This window comes from Beta vulgaris, chromosome 3 (assembly GCF_026745355.1).
Source record: "Beta vulgaris subsp. vulgaris cultivar EL10 chromosome 3, EL10.2, whole genome shotgun sequence".
In the NCBI taxonomy this organism is placed as follows: Eukaryota; Viridiplantae; Streptophyta; class Magnoliopsida; order Caryophyllales; family Amaranthaceae; genus Beta; species Beta vulgaris.
In genome coordinates, this window is record NC_079204.1 from 16,428,385 (window position 1) to 16,450,747 (window position 22,363).

The 22,363-nt window shown below is 37.5% G+C and overlaps 1 protein-coding gene across 6 annotated transcripts in view; it reads left to right on the plus strand.

Annotated features, from left to right (window-relative positions):
• LOC104888994 (transcription initiation factor TFIID subunit 1) overlaps positions 1 to 18,252 on the plus strand; it is a 29,129-nt gene extending 10,877 nt beyond the window's left edge. For all 6 annotated transcript variants that reach the window (XM_010674115.4, XM_019248642.3, XM_010674116.4 and 3 more), the window contains 13 exons: positions 1,447 to 1,649; positions 1,791 to 2,028; positions 3,663 to 3,999; positions 4,226 to 4,435; positions 4,568 to 4,660; positions 6,513 to 6,737; positions 10,389 to 10,592; positions 11,764 to 12,250; positions 12,397 to 12,596; positions 12,739 to 12,858; positions 16,095 to 16,151; positions 16,227 to 17,228; positions 17,469 to 18,252. In XM_010674115.4, the coding sequence (XP_010672417.2) occupies positions 1,447 to 1,649; positions 1,791 to 2,028; positions 3,663 to 3,999; positions 4,226 to 4,435; positions 4,568 to 4,660; positions 6,513 to 6,737; positions 10,389 to 10,592; positions 11,764 to 12,250; positions 12,397 to 12,596; positions 12,739 to 12,858; positions 16,095 to 16,151; positions 16,227 to 17,228; positions 17,469 to 17,822 (3,730 nt within the window). In that variant the 3' untranslated portion in view covers positions 17,823 to 18,252. The remainder of the gene's footprint in view (positions 1 to 1,446; positions 1,650 to 1,790; positions 2,029 to 3,662; positions 4,000 to 4,225; positions 4,436 to 4,567; positions 4,661 to 6,512; positions 6,738 to 10,388; positions 10,593 to 11,763; positions 12,251 to 12,396; positions 12,597 to 12,738; positions 12,859 to 16,094; positions 16,152 to 16,226; positions 17,229 to 17,468) is intronic.
• Positions 18,253 to 22,363: the final 4,111 nt, after the last annotated feature.

A 22,363-nucleotide genomic window follows, 5' to 3' on the forward strand; every position in this document is an offset into this window, starting at 1 on the left:
TTTATTCTCAGTGGTGCTGTTTGTTTCCCTTGAGTTCTATATTCTTGTCAAAATTAAAAAATAAAATTTATAGTCGGTGTTTTGTTGTGGTGGGAGAAATTGATAAGAGTCTAGATTGAGGAAATGCATCTCGGAGATTACCAGAGTGGGCATTAGAGTTTAGACACGTGAACAATGTGATGGAGCGGTGCAGGGAAATCCTAGATGGGATTTATTTATTAGTTGAAAAGAAAATGTATTCTAGGGTAATTCTGAATATATCCTCCTTAAACCAAAACATGGTATGATTCTCATTTTTATCCTTTCTTTCCCTTTACATAGAGGCAATTTGTTCACTGCCTTCTTTTTAAGTCAAGGTTTAGTGTTGGGGCCATGGAATTAAAACTTGTCCGTTCCGTTACGTAAAGGCCATTCTGTAACAGATTTGGAAGTTGCCGTTCCGAGAAATCACTTATAGAACGGCACGACAAAAATCACATCCTTGTCGCTGTGTCGTCTGTTACGTAACGGTGACTTGTTGTATTAGATTGTTCTTTTTCCCATCACGTCCGTTTTTTCGACAGAATTGACGGAAGAAAAAGCATAAATAGTAAGAAAAACAATAAGCACACACTCAAGAAGGGAGAATAAATTAGTGGGGGGTATTTCAGTTTGGATGTATATGAGTTGTTTCATATATTATGATGAAAGAATACTTCTTAAACCATAAAGTTGCAATTTTGACGTTAAATTCCCTATATAAAATTCACGACGCGTTAGCCTCGACCTGTTCCAACCATCCGATACAAACTGCCTCCGTGATAAGCGACCGTTACCACGATGGCGACCTCATCCACGATTTATGGTTGGGCTTCACCTGCGTTGTAAAAAGTAATGTTTTGTCCCCTTGATAACGGACAAGGACGAGTTTCATTGAAGAAGGTATGAAGGTGATTATCAGAAAGTTGACAACTTATCCTCCCAAGGATCCGTGAAAGTAACATTCTTTGTTCCTTAGTTGCTGTATTTGGCGATGTAAAAACTCACATAGAATAAAGTGTTTCACTTATTTCAAAACGGAGGAAGTGAATATATATATGCTTTCGATGTTGTCAGCTAATCGTTGCTACCTGTGTAACAATAGTCCTTTTCTCAATTAGTCATGTGTTGAAATACATAATTTTGATGATTTAATTCTGAAGTGAGTGCCTCGCTATGTTACTGGGACTCAAGTACTCGTGTTAAACACGGGTATGTTTCCGAATGTCCTACTCGGTATTTTGTTTGATAAAGTATCTTGATGTTTTGGCTCAACATGAATTGATTAAATGCATACCTGAATTGGAGTGTTCAGGAACTTACACAGGTTTCTCAAAGTAATAAAGGAGCCCGAGTGACACGGTTGCTTGGTGTGGTATAGAAACTTTAAAGTCTGTGTTAACCTGTTTCTTCCTGGTTGTCTTGCAGTAAGGATATTGCTAACTTTCATCGTCCAAAGGCGACATGGTATCCCCATGACAGTGAGTTAGTTGTTAAAGAGCTAGAAAAGCTGCCTATACAAGGGCCCATGAAGATTATACTGAAGAGTCTGGGTGGCAAAGGGTGCAAAATTAACGTGGATGCAGAAGAAACTATTTGTTCATTAAAAGCAAAAGCTTCGAAGAAACTTGGTGAGCCACCTTAATTCAATATGTATGCTTATTTCAAGGGTTTCGTCGTGTTGAGGTTGTCGATGGCTCCTATATGTTTTAGAAAATAATTATTTCTGGAAGTTTGAAATGCTAATCCTAGTTGCATATTACGCTCTGCAGATTTTAGACTAACCGAAGCTGTCAAGATATTCTATATGGGAAAAGAGCTTGAAGACCAGAGGACTCTTGCTGCTCAGAATGTGCGGCCTAATTCATTGCTTCATCTTGTCCGTACAAAGATACATTTGTTGCCAATTTCCCAAAAGCTCCCTAATGAGGGCAAGTCCTCGCGTCCACCTGGGGCTTTTAAGAAGAAATCTGATCTTTCGGTCAAAGATGGTCATGTTTTCTTAATGGAGTGAGTCACTTTTTCAAGGATTTACTGTGTCTACAGCTTATTAAAGTATCTTTTAGGAGAAAATTCTAAGTTCATATATGATATATATACCATAGCCAATAAGACGGTCTGGTTCATACTGAATTCATAACCGCTCTATTACATATATACTATATTAAGTATGGAGTGTTTAAGCGATTAGATTATGATGTGATTAGGATATTTTGTGGGGGCAAGGGTCTTGACCTAAGCCAGGCATGCATGGTGAGCTTATATAAGTACATACCTGTCTTCTGAATGAAGTGATATGTCAAGAAATCTTGAGTCTGTGAGGCAGTATGCAGCCAGGAATGGAACTCTTAGACCATGTACATACTTATATAATGTAGAAAGACAAAAGATTAAGGCTCCGTTTGTTCTTGAGGAAAACGTTTTTTCAGGAAAACGATTTTCCCCATTTTCCGTTGTTTGGTTGGACAAGGGATTCAAAAAGGAAAATTGAGGTGGAAAAGAATTTTCCATCCTTTTGTAACCATTTTCCTCCAAAATTTAGAGGAAAACCATTTTCCTCCACTCTCATCCACAACATCTCCATTCTTCCCTTCGTTGCTTAATAGCTCTCCATCGAAACAAAGGAAAGCTGATATTCATCTGCGTATTCCAATGGAATTTCAGGAATTTTTTTTCCCATCAAACCAAACAAACCCTAAAGTACATTACGGGAAGACAGTTTTGCTTGACCCAGGTTTTTAAAGAAAGGGAAGCACTCTCTTCCAAAAAGTAGAGGTACCTATATCTAGCTTTCCATTTCCCGCACTTCTTTGATCAGCACCTAATCCCCCCCCCCCCCTCGTGGATTCAGAGAGTGCTTCACGATCATGACTGAAATTACTTGTTCTTTAGAGCTTTGCTTACTTTTGTATATTGTAGGCTCTTGTTTTATTTTTTCTTTAATAAGAAATAAGCTTTGTTAAGCAACCTTCATCAAGTAAGCTAATTGCCAATCTGGTTTTGCACTTGGAAGGAAAGAAAGCAACAAATTTTGAGGGTTTAGCTTCCAGCCGCAAAGGTTTCAAGTTCCAGTTTTTGAGACTTGTGTAAAGCTGGAGTCAAGGTTTAGTCTCTGAGCGTCGCTCGACTTTTTCTGGTTTTGTAGATAAATTATGATTGAGCCTTTTGTCATTAGCCCTCGTTTTGTGAATGGAAAGACCCCCTTGGTGACTTTCTAATCCAATTTTTTGCTACTTCTCAATATAAATAAAGAACCTATTCCCAATTATGCTCAATAATAAAAACACTGTTACCACCAAATATAATGCGAGGAAACAAAAGTAAGGACAAAGATCCGACAGTTTGCCCCTTTTTGACATTTTATAGGTGCAACTATGTTTTGATGCAAAAACTTGAGCAACTTATTTGCTAGCTGTGAAGTAAAAGAGTTGATACAGAAGCCCTTATCCACTTTTTTTCACTTTATCTTTCTTGCCGTAAGGAGTTCCCGTACTATTTAGGGTACTAAGTTTATTGTTCACTCCTTTGGTTTTACATAAATTTATACTATTTAGAATTTACCATTTGTATTGCTGGTCTTTATCCTGCAACAATCAGGTTTTGTGTTGGGGGTAAGAACTAAAAGGCTAAATTTGTTTTTGTAGGTATTGTGAAGAAAGACCCCTATTGATTGGTAACATCGGGATGGGTGCAAGACTATGCACTTACTATCAGAAATCATCTTCAGATGATCAAACTGGTGAAATGCTGCGAAGTGCAAATAGTGGTTTGGGAACTATTCTCTCACTTGATCCGGCTGATAAATCCCCCTTTCTGGGAGATATAAAACCGGGTTGTAGTCAATCATGCTTTGAGACAAACATGTACCGAGCACCTATATTTCCTCATAAAGTTGCTTCAACAGACTACCTATTGGTTCGATCAGCTAAGGGGAAGTTATCCATAAGGCGAATTAATAAGATTCATGCTGTTGGTCAGCAGGTATTTAACCTGTTTGTCCTTTACAATTGTGAAGTATTTGTGAAGTTTTATTATCAACACTAAAACCACTTTTTTTTTAAAAATAAAATACTAATCTTATCTTTATCACTATCCTCTTAATGTTTTTCAATTGCTTATTCCGTCATTAAACTTCTGGTTGGGGAAAGGTCTAGATTTCTTTCTAGATCACTTGAATTGATATTGTTTAGTAATTGGTCAATTTCAGGAACCACACATGGAAGTTATGTCTCCTGGTGCCAAGGGTCTTCAAACTTATACGATAAATAGGCTTTTGGTGTATATGTATCGTGAGTTTCGTGCTGCTGAAAAACGTGGCATGCTTCCTTGGATTCGTGCTGATGAGTTATCTGCACAGTTCCCTAACATTGCAGAACACTTTCTTCGCAAAAAGGTGAAGCATTGTGCGGATGTACAGGTACTTTTGACACTACGATAAAACATCGTCATTATATCCATCTAGTGGCTTTTTATTCTGTTGTGTTTCTTACTATGGCAAGTTTTAGCTGTGGTGTTTTATTTTTCTGAAATGTGTATTTTGATGTACCAGAAAGGGCCAAATGGACAGTCTTACTATGTTATGAGACGTAATTTCCACATTCCACCAGAAGAAGAGCTCCGACGGATGGTGACAATGGAAACAGTGAGTTTCCTCGATTTGCACATTTTAATCTCTTACTTTTGAGTGAAAACTGAAAAGTTAATCTATGCCTGAATGACTTTGTTTTGTTTTGTGTAGCATAAGGTATTTCTGATCTCTGAAACAATAATATTTTCAAGTCCATCTCAGATGATTCGTTAGTGCACTGAAAGGAACCTTAGATATTCTAATATAAGCAGTGAAGGGAAAGGAGGTGTATGAGTTATTCATGTAGATGATTATAAAGATAGATATATAAGTGAAAGAGCTAAAAAATACACCTATCCACACCCTAAGCAATAAGCCCTAAATCAAGCATGCCTAATAGAACACAGATAAATCTGAAAATTTAAGAAAATCCAGGAATTTCATTATCAAAAATGATTTTTTTTTTTTGACATTTGTCTGTTTCTTTTAGTAATTGAGAGACCCATTCTTAGCATATCATTTAATCATTATATGACTAAACAACACTTTGTCTGTGGTGTGACTATTCCCAACAAGAGCAAAGTCATCGAGATCATCTCTTGAAAGTGTGTATGTGGTTGTGGCTGTAGTGATGGTATTAACCAGCTTACAATTGCTAGTGGAGCATACTCCCTTCTTCCACTGAAAGTTCCTTTTTCCTCTTTGAATTTTGACAATAAATTTCTTATTACTTGAAATGAAAATTTTACCACAACCCATGTCCTGTGTACTCCCCATTCTCTCTCTCTCATTTTCCATCTGCTATGTGACCCCGTACTTTCTTACGCTCTTGGTATCAAAGTTCTTCTTATTCCTACTTTTACTCACTATCTAAAATAGAGTTCACCACATCCTAGTAAAACTTTTAATGTGTGCCTAACAAAAACGTACATTATTTGAGGCCGAGGAACTGTATAAATCAAAGTAAGATACCTTTGGCTGTGCAATAGGCTTACAGTTCAATAGGTTTGTGCTGTGAGTTTATGTACAAATGCTCAATAGGCTTAAAGTTCGTAGGCACTAGAGCAAAGGCTGTGCAACTGATCTCCTTTAGCATCTCTCTTCTCCTGCAAGTTTTTCTTGGTCTCACCTACTTTCCTTGACGACTTGACCCAATAGAACACAACTCCCTTCACCTCAGAAATGCGTGCACTGCGTGCAATGGGCTTAAAGTTCAATAGGAGGTACTGTAAATTTATGTAAAAATGTTCAATAGGCTAATAGTTCGTAGGTGCTAGAGCAATGGCTGTGCAATTAATCTCCTTTGGGCTTTGATCATCTCTCCTGATATATTTTCTCGGTCTCACCTCCTCTTCTGATGACTTGACCCTTTAGAACACAGCTCCCTTCACCCCAGGAATGTGTGCACTGTGTGCACTGCGTGCAATGGGCTTAAAATTCAATAGGGGAGGTGCTGTGAATTTATGTAAAAATGTTATATAGGCTAAAAGTTCGTAGGCGCTAGAGCAATGGCTGTGCAATTAATCTCCTTTGATGATTCTCCTCTCCTGATATATTTCTCGGTCTCACCTCCTCTTCTGATGACTTGACCCTTTAGAACACAACTCCCTTCACCCCAGGAATGTGTGCACTGTGTGCAATAGGCTTAAAGTTCAATAGGAGGTGCTGGGAATTTATGTACAAACGTTCAATAGACTAAAAGTTCATAGGCGCTAGAGCAATGGCTGTGCAATTGATCTCCTTTGACGATACTCCTCTCCTGATATTTTTTTCTCGGTCTCATCTTCTTCTTGATGACTTGACCCTTTAGAACACAGCTCCCTTCCCCAGGAATGTGTGCACTATGTGAAAGCATATCCAATCTGTTTTTTTTTTTCTTTTTATAGATCTTTTAGCTGCTTGCCTCCTTATTAACTCATTGCTGCAGGTTTGCACTTATGAAAGCCTGCTGGCTGGTATTCATCGTCTCAAATGTCTTGGAATAACAAGGCTGGCATATCTAACAGGCCCGACACATCTAGCTGCTCTTTCTTCTGCTATGAATCAGCTTCCTGATGAAGCAATTGCCTTGGCTGCTGCGTCACACATTGAGAGAGAATTGCAGATAACTCCTTGGAACTTGACTGCCAATTTTGTTGCTTGCACCAGTCAGGTAATCCATCTACTTGATAGGATTTTGTTAAAACAAATGTTTTCTTGCTGTTGTATTTAAAGTTGTGGTAACACTATATTTGAATTTTCAGCTCTCTTCTTTTGCAATACTGTTTTCATTGTATAATACTACTCTCCTTCTGTGTATATGTTTTTCACCCATCTCTTAAACATTGCTAAGCATTTTTTTTTTGGATGTCTCAAAATGATTGCAACAGTTATAAATATGGAAAGTTTTAGATTTTAAAACCCTTACTGAACCAAACAACCTGCTCAATACTTAACCAACATATTCATAAATCTCCCATCTTTCTGCTATCACAACTACCCCTACCCCTTTCCGTCCCCACCGCCTCTTCCAGCCAAATTTCACCCTCTTCGACTTTGGTCCCCATCCCCCCCGCCAGCCCATCCTGTACCCATTCAACCCGACTGCCCTCACTTATGTACGGGAGAGAGAAGAACAGAGGGACAGCTGATAATGGAGGTCCCATATGCGAGAGAAGTAAAAGTGATTGGTGTAGAAGACATGCCGACAATTAGAAGATCTCAATCTCTTAATCCAACAAAGTGAGAAAGAACCCATTGAAGGCATTGTGCCGACATCGATCACAAGTTTGACTTTCTTCTTTTTGACCAATATGTTCTCCCAGACCTCCCCTTATCTTTCTTCCTTTTTTTCGTTGACTTCATCAATTGTTGGAGAAGGGAGGGGAGAATGGCACATTGGAAAAAGAGGAAGGGGAGGGGATGTCTCAAAGTCAGACAGGGGCAGTGCTGGATTAGGGAATGGGAAGAGAGGGCTGCTTCCTTCAACTTCAAGTAATATTTGATAGGGAAAGGTAGGGGTAGGTTGGGTGGGAAAGGCTGGGTTTTATGGCTGACAGGGGATTTTGGGACAGCATTGATTGGAAGAGAAAGAAGGAAAGTGGGTAATTAGGGGTGAATAGGTACACAATCTTGTGTGTGTGTGAGTATAGTGCACGCGTGCGCTACCTATAAAAATTGGAATATGTGCTTGTGGAAATTATCGAGTAATCTGAGATGAAAAAGAAGACCCAAAAATTTGCGAACAATTCAGAGTCATGGAATAGATGAAATAAGTAAAAAAATAATGAATATTTATAGCATGCTTCGATTAAGTCCAAAAAGATCTTTTCCATTTCGTTGATTTTGATTTTGCCCGGATTCTCCTTTCTTCCAAAAAAAAGGGAAGGAAAAGGATCTTTGGTAAATCCCTCTTCTTCCTGTTTAGTCTCCTTCGTTTAGAGGGTTTCTTTTAGTTTCTTAGTAAAAATAGGTGACGCCATTCTTCCTCAATAGTAGACATAGGTGATAAAGAAGAGAATACTAAAGATCGAGCCATATAATATCTCTGCCACTAGGTACTAATTAGATCTAATAGAATGATTTTGGTGTTTATCTAGACTAATACCAATCCAACCCATTTAATGAATAAGTGTGACCAATTAACAACCAATAAAACTACTTGTTATAAATAACATCTTGTTATTGACGTACAATAATTTCTATATGCCTATTACGAATGAGTTAGTCTTGCGTGGACCTGGTCCACACTAATTTTATTGCGACCAAAGTCACTTATTTAACACAGTGACCATTTTTTCATATAGTAAGTAGCCTTTTAAAATCTTAAGTTACAACTTACACTATACACTTATTATCTACCACAGTGACATTTTCTTTTAATATAGTCACTCTTTCTTACATTAGTTTATCATAATGAAACTTTCACTTGGTGACATAATAACCTTTTTATTTCAAATAGCCAAACTTTATAATCTATATCTACTCATCTTTTATATCTATTTTTTTATATTGTAACCTTTTTTTTTCATAAATCACATGAATTAACATTTGGTCCAGGTCCATATAAGTTTTTTACATTACGGATCTGCACCCCAGGATCGATGAACCTTTTGAATCTTGTTAATGAAAGATATATGGCTTTGCACTATAGTGAGCCCCTATGAAGCACGGGTACTTCCCCGGAGTGCCGTTTCCCGTACCGGGGACGGATACGGGACAGGTACGGGACGGATACGCCGGAAAAACGTCCCCGTGACGACTCTTGAGTGGTGGGGACGTCGGATTCAGTTGGGGACGGCTAGGGTGGTTGATGGGGACGTTTTGGAGACAGATCTTGAAGCTTTAAGACGTACCCATTCTGCCATAGCCGGATTTCTTGAAGCTTTTGGCCGGAAAGTCGTGGTTTGTCAAGAACCAGTAGCCGTGCGTTGAGTTTGAAGGAGAAGGGAAGAGAGAGAGGAGAGAGGAGAGAGGAAAAATATCACGTGATATCATTATAAAAAAAACTTGTTGGCTGCCAGCTATATTTCACCTTTTTTTTTTTTTTTTTTTTTACCGATTCTTTTTTTCTTTTTGAATAAATAATGAATTGCCCTTTTTTTCTCCTTTGGCACGTGGTATAGTGAATCCCCCCCCCTTTTTTTTTGACCGGTTCTTCACTTCTTCTTTTCAAATTTTTTAGTTTATGGCTTTATGCCAGCTTTTATTATAAACTACAACAAAAAGATAAATGTTAAAAAAAGTAGAGTAATATTTTTCTAGATATACTTTGACAGTTTGACTCATTAAAAATAAACTATTTTTTTCCAGATTTAATTTTTATTTTATTTTTTGCCGACTCCATGCCGTACCCGTTTTTTGAAAATTTGATTTTGCCGTTTTTCGTCCCCGTACTCGTATCCGTCCCCGTATCCGTTTCCGTGCTACCTAGGTTAGCCCTAATCAAGAATCCTCAAGGAATTCCAAGAATTTTTGTTATAAGTTCGTTCCAACCATCAAACCTTTTTTCTTGATTCATCGATATCGAATTAATAGTACGAACTTCTAAGACTTGTTCCACTTTTGGAAGACCTTGCGTTATGTCACCAGACCGCGATTTTTCATATATAAATGTAACTAATGTATCCCCTTCATAAATGATTTCCCCATAATGGCCATGAACAATTGCTCCTCGAGTAGTCAAATAGGGCATAGCCGATCTTATTAGATTGAACAACCAGAACTTCATCCGATTGTAAAGTGCCGTCCGTATTTGGTTACATATACATTTTCACAAACAAATTATCCAAGATAAATTTTGTGGATGTCTCTTCACAAAAATTGTAATGAAGAAAATACCAATGCAATCTGAATGGATTCAAGATAATGTTACTCCATGGATCGGGGTTATAAATCCGTCCATTTTCATCCATTAAATTATATTGAAATTTAAGTAGTTGAAAGGTTTGTTTTACCAAAAACTGATTATGAGTTAATAAATGGTAAAATGAAAAGAAATTCGCAATTTGAAGGGCGCGAGGGCGGTTCCTAAAGGACCCAATGGATTACTAATTGGGGAATCTTTTTTAATTGATTCTCCGTGATATTTTACACCCTTGGATATAAATGGACCTATTCGGAAACAATTGGATGATGAAAAAATAATAAAAAATGGACCTATTCCAGTGCGAGTGTGTGCGCGTTTTGGGGGTGGGGGGTTCTAGCTTTTATTTGTGTGGTGAAATGAAGGACTTTTAGAACTTACAAGTGAAAATAATGAAAAGTTTGTGCTTCTGCATTTGTGTTGATATTTTTACCTTATGTCTTTCTATTATAATATCAGGATAGAGAAAATATAGAGCGGTTGGAGATTTCTGGTGTTGGTGATCCATCTGGTCGTGGCTTAGGCTTCAGTTATGTCCGTATTGCTCCAAAGCCTCCATTGTCAAATGCCCTGGTGAAGAAGAAGCCTGCTGTGCCTCGTGGTACTACTGTCACAGGGACAGATGCTGATCTTCGCAGATTGAGCATGGAAGCTGCAAGAGAGGTTTGTAGATTCTTCAACCATTTATATTGATGTCAACTTATTATACATTATTCTGTAAGTTATGGTTTTATGTCGATCAGCTTCCTTTGTTTCTTGTCCTTATTTAGTTGATACATTTGCTTTTCTTACACTTTCAGAGGGAAGTAAATCAGTAGTAGAGAGGAATTGGAGAGAGAAGCTTCTTGGAAAAAAAAGGGGATATCCAAAGAAAAAAAAATGTAGCAACCTAATTTGGACAGAGGGAGTGTCTATTTGATTATATATCATGGATTGATGTGGACTAGAAATATGATCAATCAATCGCCTACTGCCCATTAAATGCAATGAATTTTCTTTAAGAAAAAGGTTAAATAATGTAGAAGAGGACATTAGAAAAGTAAAATACTTATGAGTAGTTACCACCTTTATATCAAAACAAGAAACTAAGACTTAACTCTTGTGTTAAATGTTGCACTAATTAGTCATATTAGGTTTACACTGGCTTCAATATTGTTACTGCTCACTTCATCTCAAATTTTACATTTTTAAGTTTTGTAGCTTTCACCGTGATTTTGTGGTGGAAAACAATGCTCAAAGTCAACCAGATTCAACTGCAAAAGTCATATATGGCATATTATATTGAATAAAACTGAGTAACTAAAATGTTTCTGTGCGAAACAATTTGGCCTAATATCTTAATCAACTCAATTTTTCTGTATGAAAACAAGGTTCCAATAGACAAAACATAACAATCAGAGAATGAAACTTAAAATAAGTTAAATAAGAACTTTAAATTGTTACAAGTTACATTAATTATACTAATAGTCTTGGCCCACAATAATTTATAAATGCTTTTAAAGCATGTTTATGTCTGTCACATCAATTTTGGTTATGTAAAAATTGAGGGATGTCTCAGATTGTATATCCATTTTAATAAAAAAAAATTAGAAAAAGAAAAGAAGTGCAATGGCCTGTTCTTTTATGGCAATGTACTAAAAGATCACTAACTTCATCTCAAGTTGGTCTACAATGCAGAGTTTTCACCCTTTTTTTGCTGCACTATTAGTTTACTCAGTATTGTGATGCTGTCTCATATTACTCTCACCTTTCGTCGAAGAGCTTGCAGCTTTCTGTTTTATAATATAAAAGGGGAATATTAATACGTCTGCTTGGAACTTTTGCAACTTTCTAGGTTCTTGTGAAATTCAACATACCTGAGGAACAGATTGAAAAATTGTCACGTTGGCACAGAATTGCATTGATACGAAAGCTGTCAAGTGAGCAAGCTGCTTCGGGAGTCAAGGTTGATCCAACAACTATAAGTAAATATGCGCGAGGGCAGCGAATGTCCTTTCTCCAACTTCAACAGCAGACCCGAGAAAAATGTCAGGAAATTTGGGATCGGCAGATTCAATCTCTTTCAGCTGCTGATGGTGATGAAAATGAGAGTGACTCTGAAGCAAATAGTGATCTGGATTCTTTTGCTGGAGATCTAGAAAACTTACTTGATGCAGAAGAAGGTGAGGAAGGTGAAGAGGGTAACTTACAGATTAAAAATTACAAATCTGATGGAGTTAAAGGGCTAAAAATGAGACGTCATCCAGCCCAGGTTCGTTTGGAAGAAGAAGTAGAAGATGAAGCAGCTGAAGCTGCAGAGCTATGCAGGATTTTCATGGATGGTATGTTTTTAAGTTCCTGTCTTGAGAGTCTGGAATGTAAGCGTATTTTGAGTATGTGCTGTTCCCTTTGATGGGGTTGTACATGTATGCTGGGTAAGTAATTATGCATTTGTTTCTTGTAATGTTTATTTAATGTTTTCTTGCAGATGATGAAGCTGAGTGGAAGAAAAAGAAGAAACCAAGGCCTAATGGAGAGGCACTTGGAGCAATGCGAGGCCCTCAATTGAGTATTGGCTATGAAAATGCTGAACGAGTCAAAAGGCTTAATACTATACTGAAGCATACTGATGGACCTGTTGTACCTGATGGTTCATTCATGGGAAAGCAAAATGCTGATCTGGAGGAGGTAATGATTTGAGGAAACTTCCTTGATCTTCCTTGCATATGAACGTCTCTATTGACATGTGTTTTGCTTTGTAATTAAACTTGTATATGCCATCATGTGAATATATCAACGAAGACTAATTATTGTTACATATTGATGTCAGGTTGAAAAGTTGCATTCCAAGAAACCAATGTCAACAAAAGCCAAGTCAGCAAAAAAGATCGAAGCATTGCCGGTGGACCTACTAAATAAAAAAGTCAAAATAATGACTGAAGGGATCAAGGTAAATGAGCTACTTCTGCTTATTTTGTAGCCTACCAAATGTAATTGTTTATGCTCTTTTCACAGTTATCATGTAGAACAAACAATTGACCCTATTGTATCAAGGTGATGTAGCTGTGTTCATTTGTTGCGTAAGTAATCTGCAGAAGGCTAATAACATTATATGGCCTCAGCAGATGCTATCAAGAGCAAGATTTACTTTGTACGAGGGATGGGGGATGTACTGTATACATATGCATGTCATTATGACCTATCTTCAAAAACTGGCTCATAGGCGACCTGTTTATGGAACGAGTTCACTGAATGGCTTGTAAACCCTGTGATTTACCAAATATTAAGACTAAAGTATCATACATCTCAATGAGTGGTGAGTAACTTAGTATGGACTTCTTCATTTGTCCCTTTTACTTTGCTTGTGAGGTGCGTGATCCATAGCATACCCGTCACTTATTTTATTGTTGAATTAGGTGGATTTCTAGGAGACATTGTTTTGGCAACTCGTGATGGAAAAAATTATTTAGGGACTTGATGAGTGAAATAGGTCACTCTTTTCTTTGGGCAATTTTATTACTCTTCTTCAATCTTGTTTTGTCTAGTATCCCTTCATGTTATTTTCTCTTTAAGGACTTCTTGTAAGGGTTTCTAAGCTTTTTGAGGGTGTTATGGAAGACTTTGTGTGATCAAGAGTAAAGAAAGATGCGAGTGATCGTCTGGTGGGATGGATTCTGGAGGCCTAGGGAGGGATGATGTCTTGGACTCGGAGATATGGTGTCTTAAGAAAATATCCTTGGCGGGTAAATGATTACCGAGATCCCCTTGAACCTTATTACTTTTGGCACAGAGTTGACCAGTGTTCTTATAATCTTTGGAAGAATGGTTGGCATGTGCTTGCAAGTACACATGCCTTCTGTTTCAGTCCTTTGAAATTTATCTCACAGTTATCTTTTGTGCTATTTTCTTTTGGTCAGGTCAGTGTTATTTAATTCCCTTAAGCCCCCGCGAACCATGATCTGGAAGATGCGAACTGTTAGGTGCAGGTGGTGTACTTTTGAGCTAATATATCAAAGTTAGTCAGGGAACTGCGTTTTCATACCAATTTTGTGCCTCAAATTAAGTAACACCATGACAGTGGATCATACATACATTTGAGGATGGGCAGAACATTGAGTTTTGGGAGGATTGGGCATGAGAGATGGCTTTTTACATTTGTTGTCGTCATCATTATCACCTCTATTTGCAGAAAGCTTTAGTAGGGCTTGTAGGTTAGCGATGATTCAAGGTTCCCTTGAAAGTTTGACTTTTCAGCAGAACTTGCAATACTTGAAGTTAGAAATCTCATAGACTTATTGTTATTACTAGACGGTGTTTTGTATATTAGATCTCCGGATGGGAGAGTTTGGTTCAGACTTCAGAGACTCATCGGGTTTTTTACATATAGTTCCTCTTATGAGCACCTTATATCCACGCTTTTGCTGCTTCTTTTCCAGCTTCCGCTATCCAATTTTATATCGAAATCCAGGGTTTTCAAAAAAATTAAGGCTCTATTATAGACTGCCTTCAGCGCAATTGATAATTTAGACAAAAAGAGATGAAATTATGTTTTGGGCTCCCTACTTTGTGTCCTATGTCAAGATAGTGAGAAGCCCGACTTTTTGTCCTATGTGGCACCCTCCTTCCGCCACTTTGATTTTGCCACGTGTCTATTAAACAACAATAAGTCAGGTGATCATTATTGAAGCCTGGGTTCGAACCCCTGATCTCATGTAAGGATTTTCAAAGACTCACCATCTTATCTAACATCTTTTAGTGATTCATGTTTCCACAAAATTATAGATATGTGTTGTAATTAGCAATGTGGCGGTCAATGCCTAGCCATAAAATTATTTTTCCTATTTGATTTCTTTTTTTGCAATCATCCCCTTGCTCCATCTCATAATGATGTCTTGAATCGACCCCATGACTTATTACTAAGAATTAAGATACATTTACCACTAACCAAGTGATATATGGTGTAATCATTTTAAAATTAAATTATTAATAGATGAAACATATAAATATCCGGGGCATAGTCTGGGCCTAAAAATTAGTTTAAAACTAAAAACTAGACTATTTCTCTGGAGTTTGCTGATGAAAGATCAATTATGTTGGCACATGCTCGACATATCTCTTCTTCCAATTACCACATCAGTGAGCCTTTTTCATATCAGGTCCTCTTCTAATTTTGAACCAAAAAGAAGAGAGGAAAAAAAAGCCTACTACCAGAGAGGCTATTGTGCATTAGCTGTTTTGTCTCACAATCGGCTAGTCTTTCCATCTTTACCCATTTATATTCAACATGTCCAAATATGAGTGAACATGCCAAGGCATTGTTTAGGGGCTCTATTTTGCTGCTGAAATCGTGATTTCCTTATTTATGCGTTTCAAACCCTTGTGTGCCCTGCCTTAATCTTGCCACGTGCATGCTTATGATAAAAACTTCTCAAGGCATGTTAAGTTGGATTTTTCACAACTCCTAGGGTTATACTATGGCAAAACTAGATTATAGTTTCCTCTTCTTGTTTTTTTTAAGAAGAATGGGGAGGGATCTGGATGGAAATTGGAATCCTTTTTTTCCCTGTCAAGAACTGTCTGTTATAATTCTGCAGATCTTCTTAGAAATGTATTTCTGTAGTTCTGCTGGATCATCGTCATCAGCAGCTATGATGACTCGATTATCTTCTTTCTTCATCAACATAAAATTTTTAAACCTCAAAATTCAAATTGGGTACTATGTTGATGTGAAACGGAAATCTTCCATTGGCCTATGCAGGACTTCCCATGAAAATTGGGGCCGCAACAGGGGTGTAACATGGTGAAACCAAAACCTCAATACTGAAGGATACGTGGTTATTGTGTTATGACACAATGGCTGTCACGAAACAGTTGTTGATGGTTATTGAAGTATTAGCAGAGCAATAAAATGCCTTGCTTATTAGACTATGACATTTCTGGGTGTTGTGTTTGTGTGTTCTTAAAAATGGCTTTTTGGTTCCTGTCCAAACATCTTCTTCTACGTTTTTGGGTCCGTAAGGGTCAACTCTCCAGATATGCACAAAGTATATCTATATATGCTCCTACTGCCATTTGCTTTCGGAATGAGATTCATGTGCTTTGTTGCATCCAAAAACTATGATTAGAGGAGTCCTGAATTCTTCTCATTATCTTTAAGTTTCTGCTTAGTAATTTTTTTTTCCCCAGGTCTTTAAAGAAAAGAAATCAGCTAGGGAGAGTTTTGTTTGTGGTGCCTGTGGACAGGTTTGTTCTCACTATCATCTTATATTGTTGTTTTAAGATTTTGTGAACAAACCTCATTTGCATCTCAATTTTTAGCTCGGCCATATGCGGACCAACAAGAACTGCCCCAAGTATGGGGAGGACTCGGATGCTCAGGTAAACAATCTAGATCAAGAAAAGGAGTTGGCTAAGCCTATAACTCAGGAACTCCCTTCTCAGTCCCAGCAGAAGATTTCATCCAAGAAGCTCATTACTAAAAATGTGGCAAAAGCTGTTCAAGTCGAAGGCCTTGAAGGGGAAAAGTCTAGTTCAAAGACTAAGATTCTGAAAGTCCGATATGCCTCTGCTGATAAGGTTCCTGATAAAGTTACTTCAGTTCCACTGCTGAGTTCGGAGCAGCCAAGCACATCTGAAGCTGAAGCTGGAAATAAGTCTGGTCCTAAAGTAATTAAAATAATTAGCAACAAAACCAAACCTGATGATGTTCAGCCTGAATCTGCAAAGTTCAATGTTATTATACGACCACCAAGTGAAACAGGGAAAGAACACAAAAAAATTACCATTAAACAACCCAAGGAAGTCATAAATCTAGATCAATCCAGTCAAGATGGTGCTGAAACAGAGTACAGAAAGACTAGGAAGATGATCGAATTAACAGCTTTTGGAGTAAACAGACAACAAGAGAGCAAGCCTATAAATGAGGAGGCATTGAGGAAAAAAAAGAAAGAAGCTAAACGAATGTGGGAAGAGGAAGAGAAAAGGAGAAATGCAGAGAGAATTAAAAAAGACGAAACAAGAAGAACTTATGAGAAAGAATTGAGGATGCTAGAAGAGCAAGACAGAGTTTCTGCGTTGAGAAAATATGAAGAAAACATACGTAGAGAAAGGGAAGAAGAAGAATGGCAAAAGGCCAAGAAGAAAAAGAAAAAGAAGAAAACAACTGAGTTAAAAGATGAGTACCTGGAAAATTTTCCTGGAAAAAAGAACAACAGACTGTTGCCGGAAAGGGATAGAAGCACCAAGAGGAAGACTGTTGTTGAATTGGGGAGGTACGGTGCCGAGCTTGTCCCACTGGCTAAGCGGCGTAGAGGGGGAGAGGTATTTTTCTTAACTCATTCTCTTGCTGATTATGTCCCTAGCTAAAAATTTGTCAACTCCATGCGTAGTAAGAGTATGATTTATGTTAGTCTGCTGGTTATGAATGTTGTATGCAAGCTTGTTTTAGTAGTTGGTCCTCTTAAGCTTTTAGGTTTAGGAGTTGCATACTTTCCTCTGCAGGCTTATCAGGGCAAAATTCTGATGCTGCTTTTCAACTAATGTTTGATTGATTATTCACAGGTTGGGCTGTCTAATATTTTGGAGAACATTGTTGAAACACTCAAAGAAAGAAGGGACGTGTCATATCTTTTCTTAAAACCCGTATCCAAGAAGGAGGCTCCTGACTATCTGGACATTGTTGAGCGCCCAATGGACCTTTCCACAATAAGAGACAAGGTTAGACGGCTCGAGTACAAGGAAAGACAAGAATTCCGTCACGATGTATGGCAAATTGCCTATAATGCTCACTTGTATAATGACGGTAGAAATCCAGGTATCCCACCCCTCGCGGATCAGCTATTGGAGATTTGCGATTATTTGTTAGATGTAAATGCAGACCGCATAGATGAGGCTGAATCTGGTATCAATGATTAGTAGTGATTTAGTGACTAGAGGCCCCTTTAGTGTTGTATATGCCAGTTTCCTCCTGATTTTACCTGCTTGGCCTCGGGTCCAATTGTTGGTAAATCTCTTTGGAGGGATAAGCTCGGTGTGACCTGTACATAGGTTAGATGGTGAATTCTAGTTTTAGGAGTTACAATTTACATGTGTCTGTCAGCTCACATGTTGTAAATTTTGAAAAAAGAGAAATCTGATAAAAACTAAAAAGCATTGATTTGATTTAGTAACAGATATACGAATAATAATGGTATGTGCTCAAAAGTGTAATTTCTTATTACGGGGAATAGGTTCCATCTAATTTGTTACTTCGTTGGTCCCTTAAAAGGATTTTCTATTTTGTTATCTGGGCACAAGAAAAACTTAATGCTTTCTAATATATAAGAAAAACTATAGTTGTGTGGGATATTGTTTGATTTATCTTAATTTTTTTTTTTTTTGAGGGGATGATTTATCTTAATTAGTATAGTGTGAAAATTGACATTATAATTCTTATTAGGGTTTTTTGTCAGAAACAACCTTTTAAAAGTGTTATTTTGTCAGAAACAACCTTATAATTTTTTTTTTGTGAGAAATAACTTTTAAATGCGATTTTCTTGTCAGATTAGACCCATTGACCATTTTCCGGCATTGACTAGATTTTTCCGGCGAAGACTTTTTTCTTTTACCCTCTTCCCTCTCTCTTTTTCCCTCCAATTTCTTCCTCCCAACCCCACCCCAACCTCCATCCTCACCCCATTCTCCATCCTCCATCCTTACCCCATTCTCCATCCTCACCCTCTCGCCTTCTCCTTCGCACAAGAAGCCACAACATCGGCAGTGGCCGGAAGCCTAGGGAAGAGTCCCCTATTTCAAACCTAAAGAAACCATTCTCTCTCTCCTCTCTTTCAAATGTCATCCCCCATTTGAATCTCTTGTGAATTTGCCATCTCATCTCTTGTCTCTCATTTCACCATGGTTGCACAAAAAAATTAGCTTGTTGCCATTAACTAGTAAGAAACCATGGCCCTCCAATGTTGCTAACCTAAGAAAATCCCCCCTCCCCCCACAAGCTTGTTGCCATTAACAATAAGAGTGGAGAGAGAAAACAGAGGCAACAAATTTGGGAGAGAAGGAAATAGGATGAGCAGCAATGGCGGTGTTCAGTGGCACTGTTCAGCGAGGTGGAGGAGAGAGAAGAAGAAGGCGAGAGAGATGATGCGTGAGAGAAGAGAGAGATGATGCGTGAGAGAATGAGGGGTCAAGGAAGGAAGTGAAAGAGAGGAGAGATAATGGTTTGCAATAAGAAATTGGAGGGAAAAAGAGAGTGAAGGGGGTAAAAAAAAAGTTTTGCCGGAAAATCAAGTCTTGGCCGGAAAAAATCAAGTCAATGCCGGAAAATGGTCGAAGGGTCTGATCTGACAAGAAAATCTCATTTAAAGGTTGTTTGTCACAAAAAAAATTTTATAAGGTTGTTTCTGACAAAATGACACTTTTAAAAGGTTGTTTCTGACAAAAAACTCTTCTTATTAATATGTAAGAAAAGATGTCAATATCAAGTAAGGTTTTTTGAGGGTGAGTTTTTCTTTTTTTTGGTATTTTCACCCGGTTCACCCTTCGGGTTACATCCGGATCGAGGCCAAGTTCGGGGTGGTTAGGTTCCATTCCTCTCCCAAGGGTGTTGCGGGGATTCGAACACGGGTCCGTCCTACCAAAGCCAGTCCCCATCACCACTGGGCCAACACTTACTTGGTGAGGGTGAGTTTTTCATTACCATTCCTTTTTTCCTCCCAAAGAGTCTAATTTACAAACCTAACTCGTTAAATTTGAGTGAGGTGTTAATTCAATAGGGATTTTTATCTTACTTGCCCAAAAAAAATCAAAGATGTTAATGACATAAAACATGCATAAGCAAAGTGAATGGAAAAACCTGTTGGGAACGGAGTGAGTATATGGTTTCGGGATTATATGGTTTTCTATGCCCATGAAAGTAAGACGGATTGTTCGTGTCAAATGAAAAAGAGGATAAAATCATTAATTAATCAAATAAGGCATTGTCAATCATTTTTGTGGATTCCAACACATCAAGTCGTATTTTTATTCACCCTCTAATTCTCGAACTCCCATTTTTCATATACCAAATGCCTCGTAATGACTTTTACTCGTAAGTAAAGGAGATAATATCCTTTAATCAGAGTTTATAAATACTAATTTCTAATTGTTTTCTTATGAAACTTTTTCCCAAAATAATTATCGGTTAGCAAATAATTTTCACTTTCTTCTAAAGGCAAGAATTATTTTCCTAGATATTGTCCATGTTTTATTTTTTAAATTTGGATGCAAGATCGCTAAGTGGTTGGACAATCAAAACTGCTATTTTAGTTAGTTGTTTTACTAATCGTAGAAGTCCATAATTTGCAAAACTGCTAATCAAGTAGCTGTTTGTTCTAGTAAACCGCTACATGGTATAACGTTTATTTCATATACATCACAATTCATTAATATAACAATTGGAAAAAAGTTCAAAATTATAAAAATTTCCTAAATAAAAACAGCTGAGTGAGTTAATGTTTTGGTATTATCTTTGGTTTTTCACCATGTACTCCTGACAAATTTTTTTATGCCCCATATACCCTCGCAAATTTCTAAATTCACCATATACCCCCCACTTTTCAAAAAATACATCCACTTATCCTTAATGATTAAACGCCATTAACGTCCATTAGTCATTAATCCCTAATCTCTCCCTAACCTTAATTAACTAACCTAAACCTAAGTCAAACCCCAACATTAATCCCTAATTTATACCCTAACACCCCCACCCCTGCAAGTTGCACCCCCCCACCACCCCCGAAGCGCCCCTTCCCCCACCCTGCAACCCCCTTCCCCCTTCCAAAACCTCACAACACTGCAACCCCATCCCCCTCCCCTGCAACCCCCACCCCCCAAAAAATAAATTGTGCAACCCCTCCCCCTCTTTCTTTCCTTTGTTCCTCTTATGTTCAGACTTCGCCTTCTTTGCCAAAGGAATTCAAAGAAATCTGTAAATTGTTATGTTCAGACTTAGGAAGATCTAGAGTTATGATGCATATCTATAATAGTGTAACTGTCAAATTCAAAGACATATTCAGGGAGTTTGTGGGCTAGTTTTTCTGTGATCTCCCATTCTTGACCAAATTTATAATGTTGAAGGGGGTGATCGATGTACCTTGAAGAGAATGGCTGGTTTACAAAATCTATAACTTGTGGCTTGCAAATTCTCAGAAAGACGAAGGAAAGAAACAAGGGGAGGGGGTTGCGCGATTTTGCAGGGGGGAAGGGAGGTTGCAAGGGAGGGGGGTTGCGGTGTTGCGGGGGTAGAGGAAGGGCGGCTTCGGGGAATATGTATTATCTTTTATTAATATAATATTTGTAAAACAATAGTTAGAGGTTTTGTTTAAGTTTTTCCAGTCCCCGAACCATCCTACGTGACAATTATTTTCTATAGGAGCATCATCTTGGGAAAAAAAAACTCATTATATGACCTCGAACCAACCATAATCATCGTTGTCTTGATCCAAATTTTTGCTCTATCATGCATAAGTGACCAATGACGGGTTACCTAATTTGGTGTACTTTCTTGTATATTTGAACAAAACTTTCGCACTTTATTAATAATTCGATATGAAATTGATTTGACATGACTTAAACATATTTGCAAAATCTTCATAATCGCTATCAAGTCGTCAATTATTCAACAAAAAGCAATAAAACTTTGCTTCTACATTGGTAATAAATTAAATTAAATACTAAAAATTTTAGGCCTTGTTTTTTTTGACTTATTTTCAGTTCAATTCAATCCAATTCAGTTAATTTCAGTTGAGTTCAGTTAATTTCCTTTCACATTTTTCGTTCGGTTCAATTTAGTTCAGCCTAATTCAGTCCAAAAGAACAAGGTCTTATACTGAATTCAATAGAAGTTCAAAAGTTACAAAATAATACTCAAAAGTTAAGAAAAAGAAGTAAAAAGTTTAGTGGTCTAAAACAAAATTGTTTGTTTTCACCATCCGACACAAAACTTGCTCAAAAATAAAATGAAATATTAGTGGTTTTAATAAAATAAGCAAATAGTAAACAAAGATCTAAACTGGAACCAAATCTTGATTAAGTTAGATTGCGTATATTGACCTATTGACAAATCGAAGGATTGGATCTTTTCTTATTGAGCTCGGAATTGCTGGTTCACCAATCAGTCAAGCTTCATTCTGATAATAATTGTGCTATGTATTGTATTTGTGTACTCAAATCAGCATCCAAATAAATCAAAGATCGAATACCATCCACTATATTTATCATATCAAGATCGACCAACACTCAGCCTTATCTTTGCAAATATGTGCTTATCCATTCAAGCTCTTGATTTTCTTTAGGGCACAAAACCAAGCTTCTCAACACCGCAAACACATAAATAGCATCATTAGAATAAAAGCATTCAAGCTCTTGTTTTCTTTAGGGCACAAAACCAAGTTTCTCAACACCGCAAACACACAATATCATCA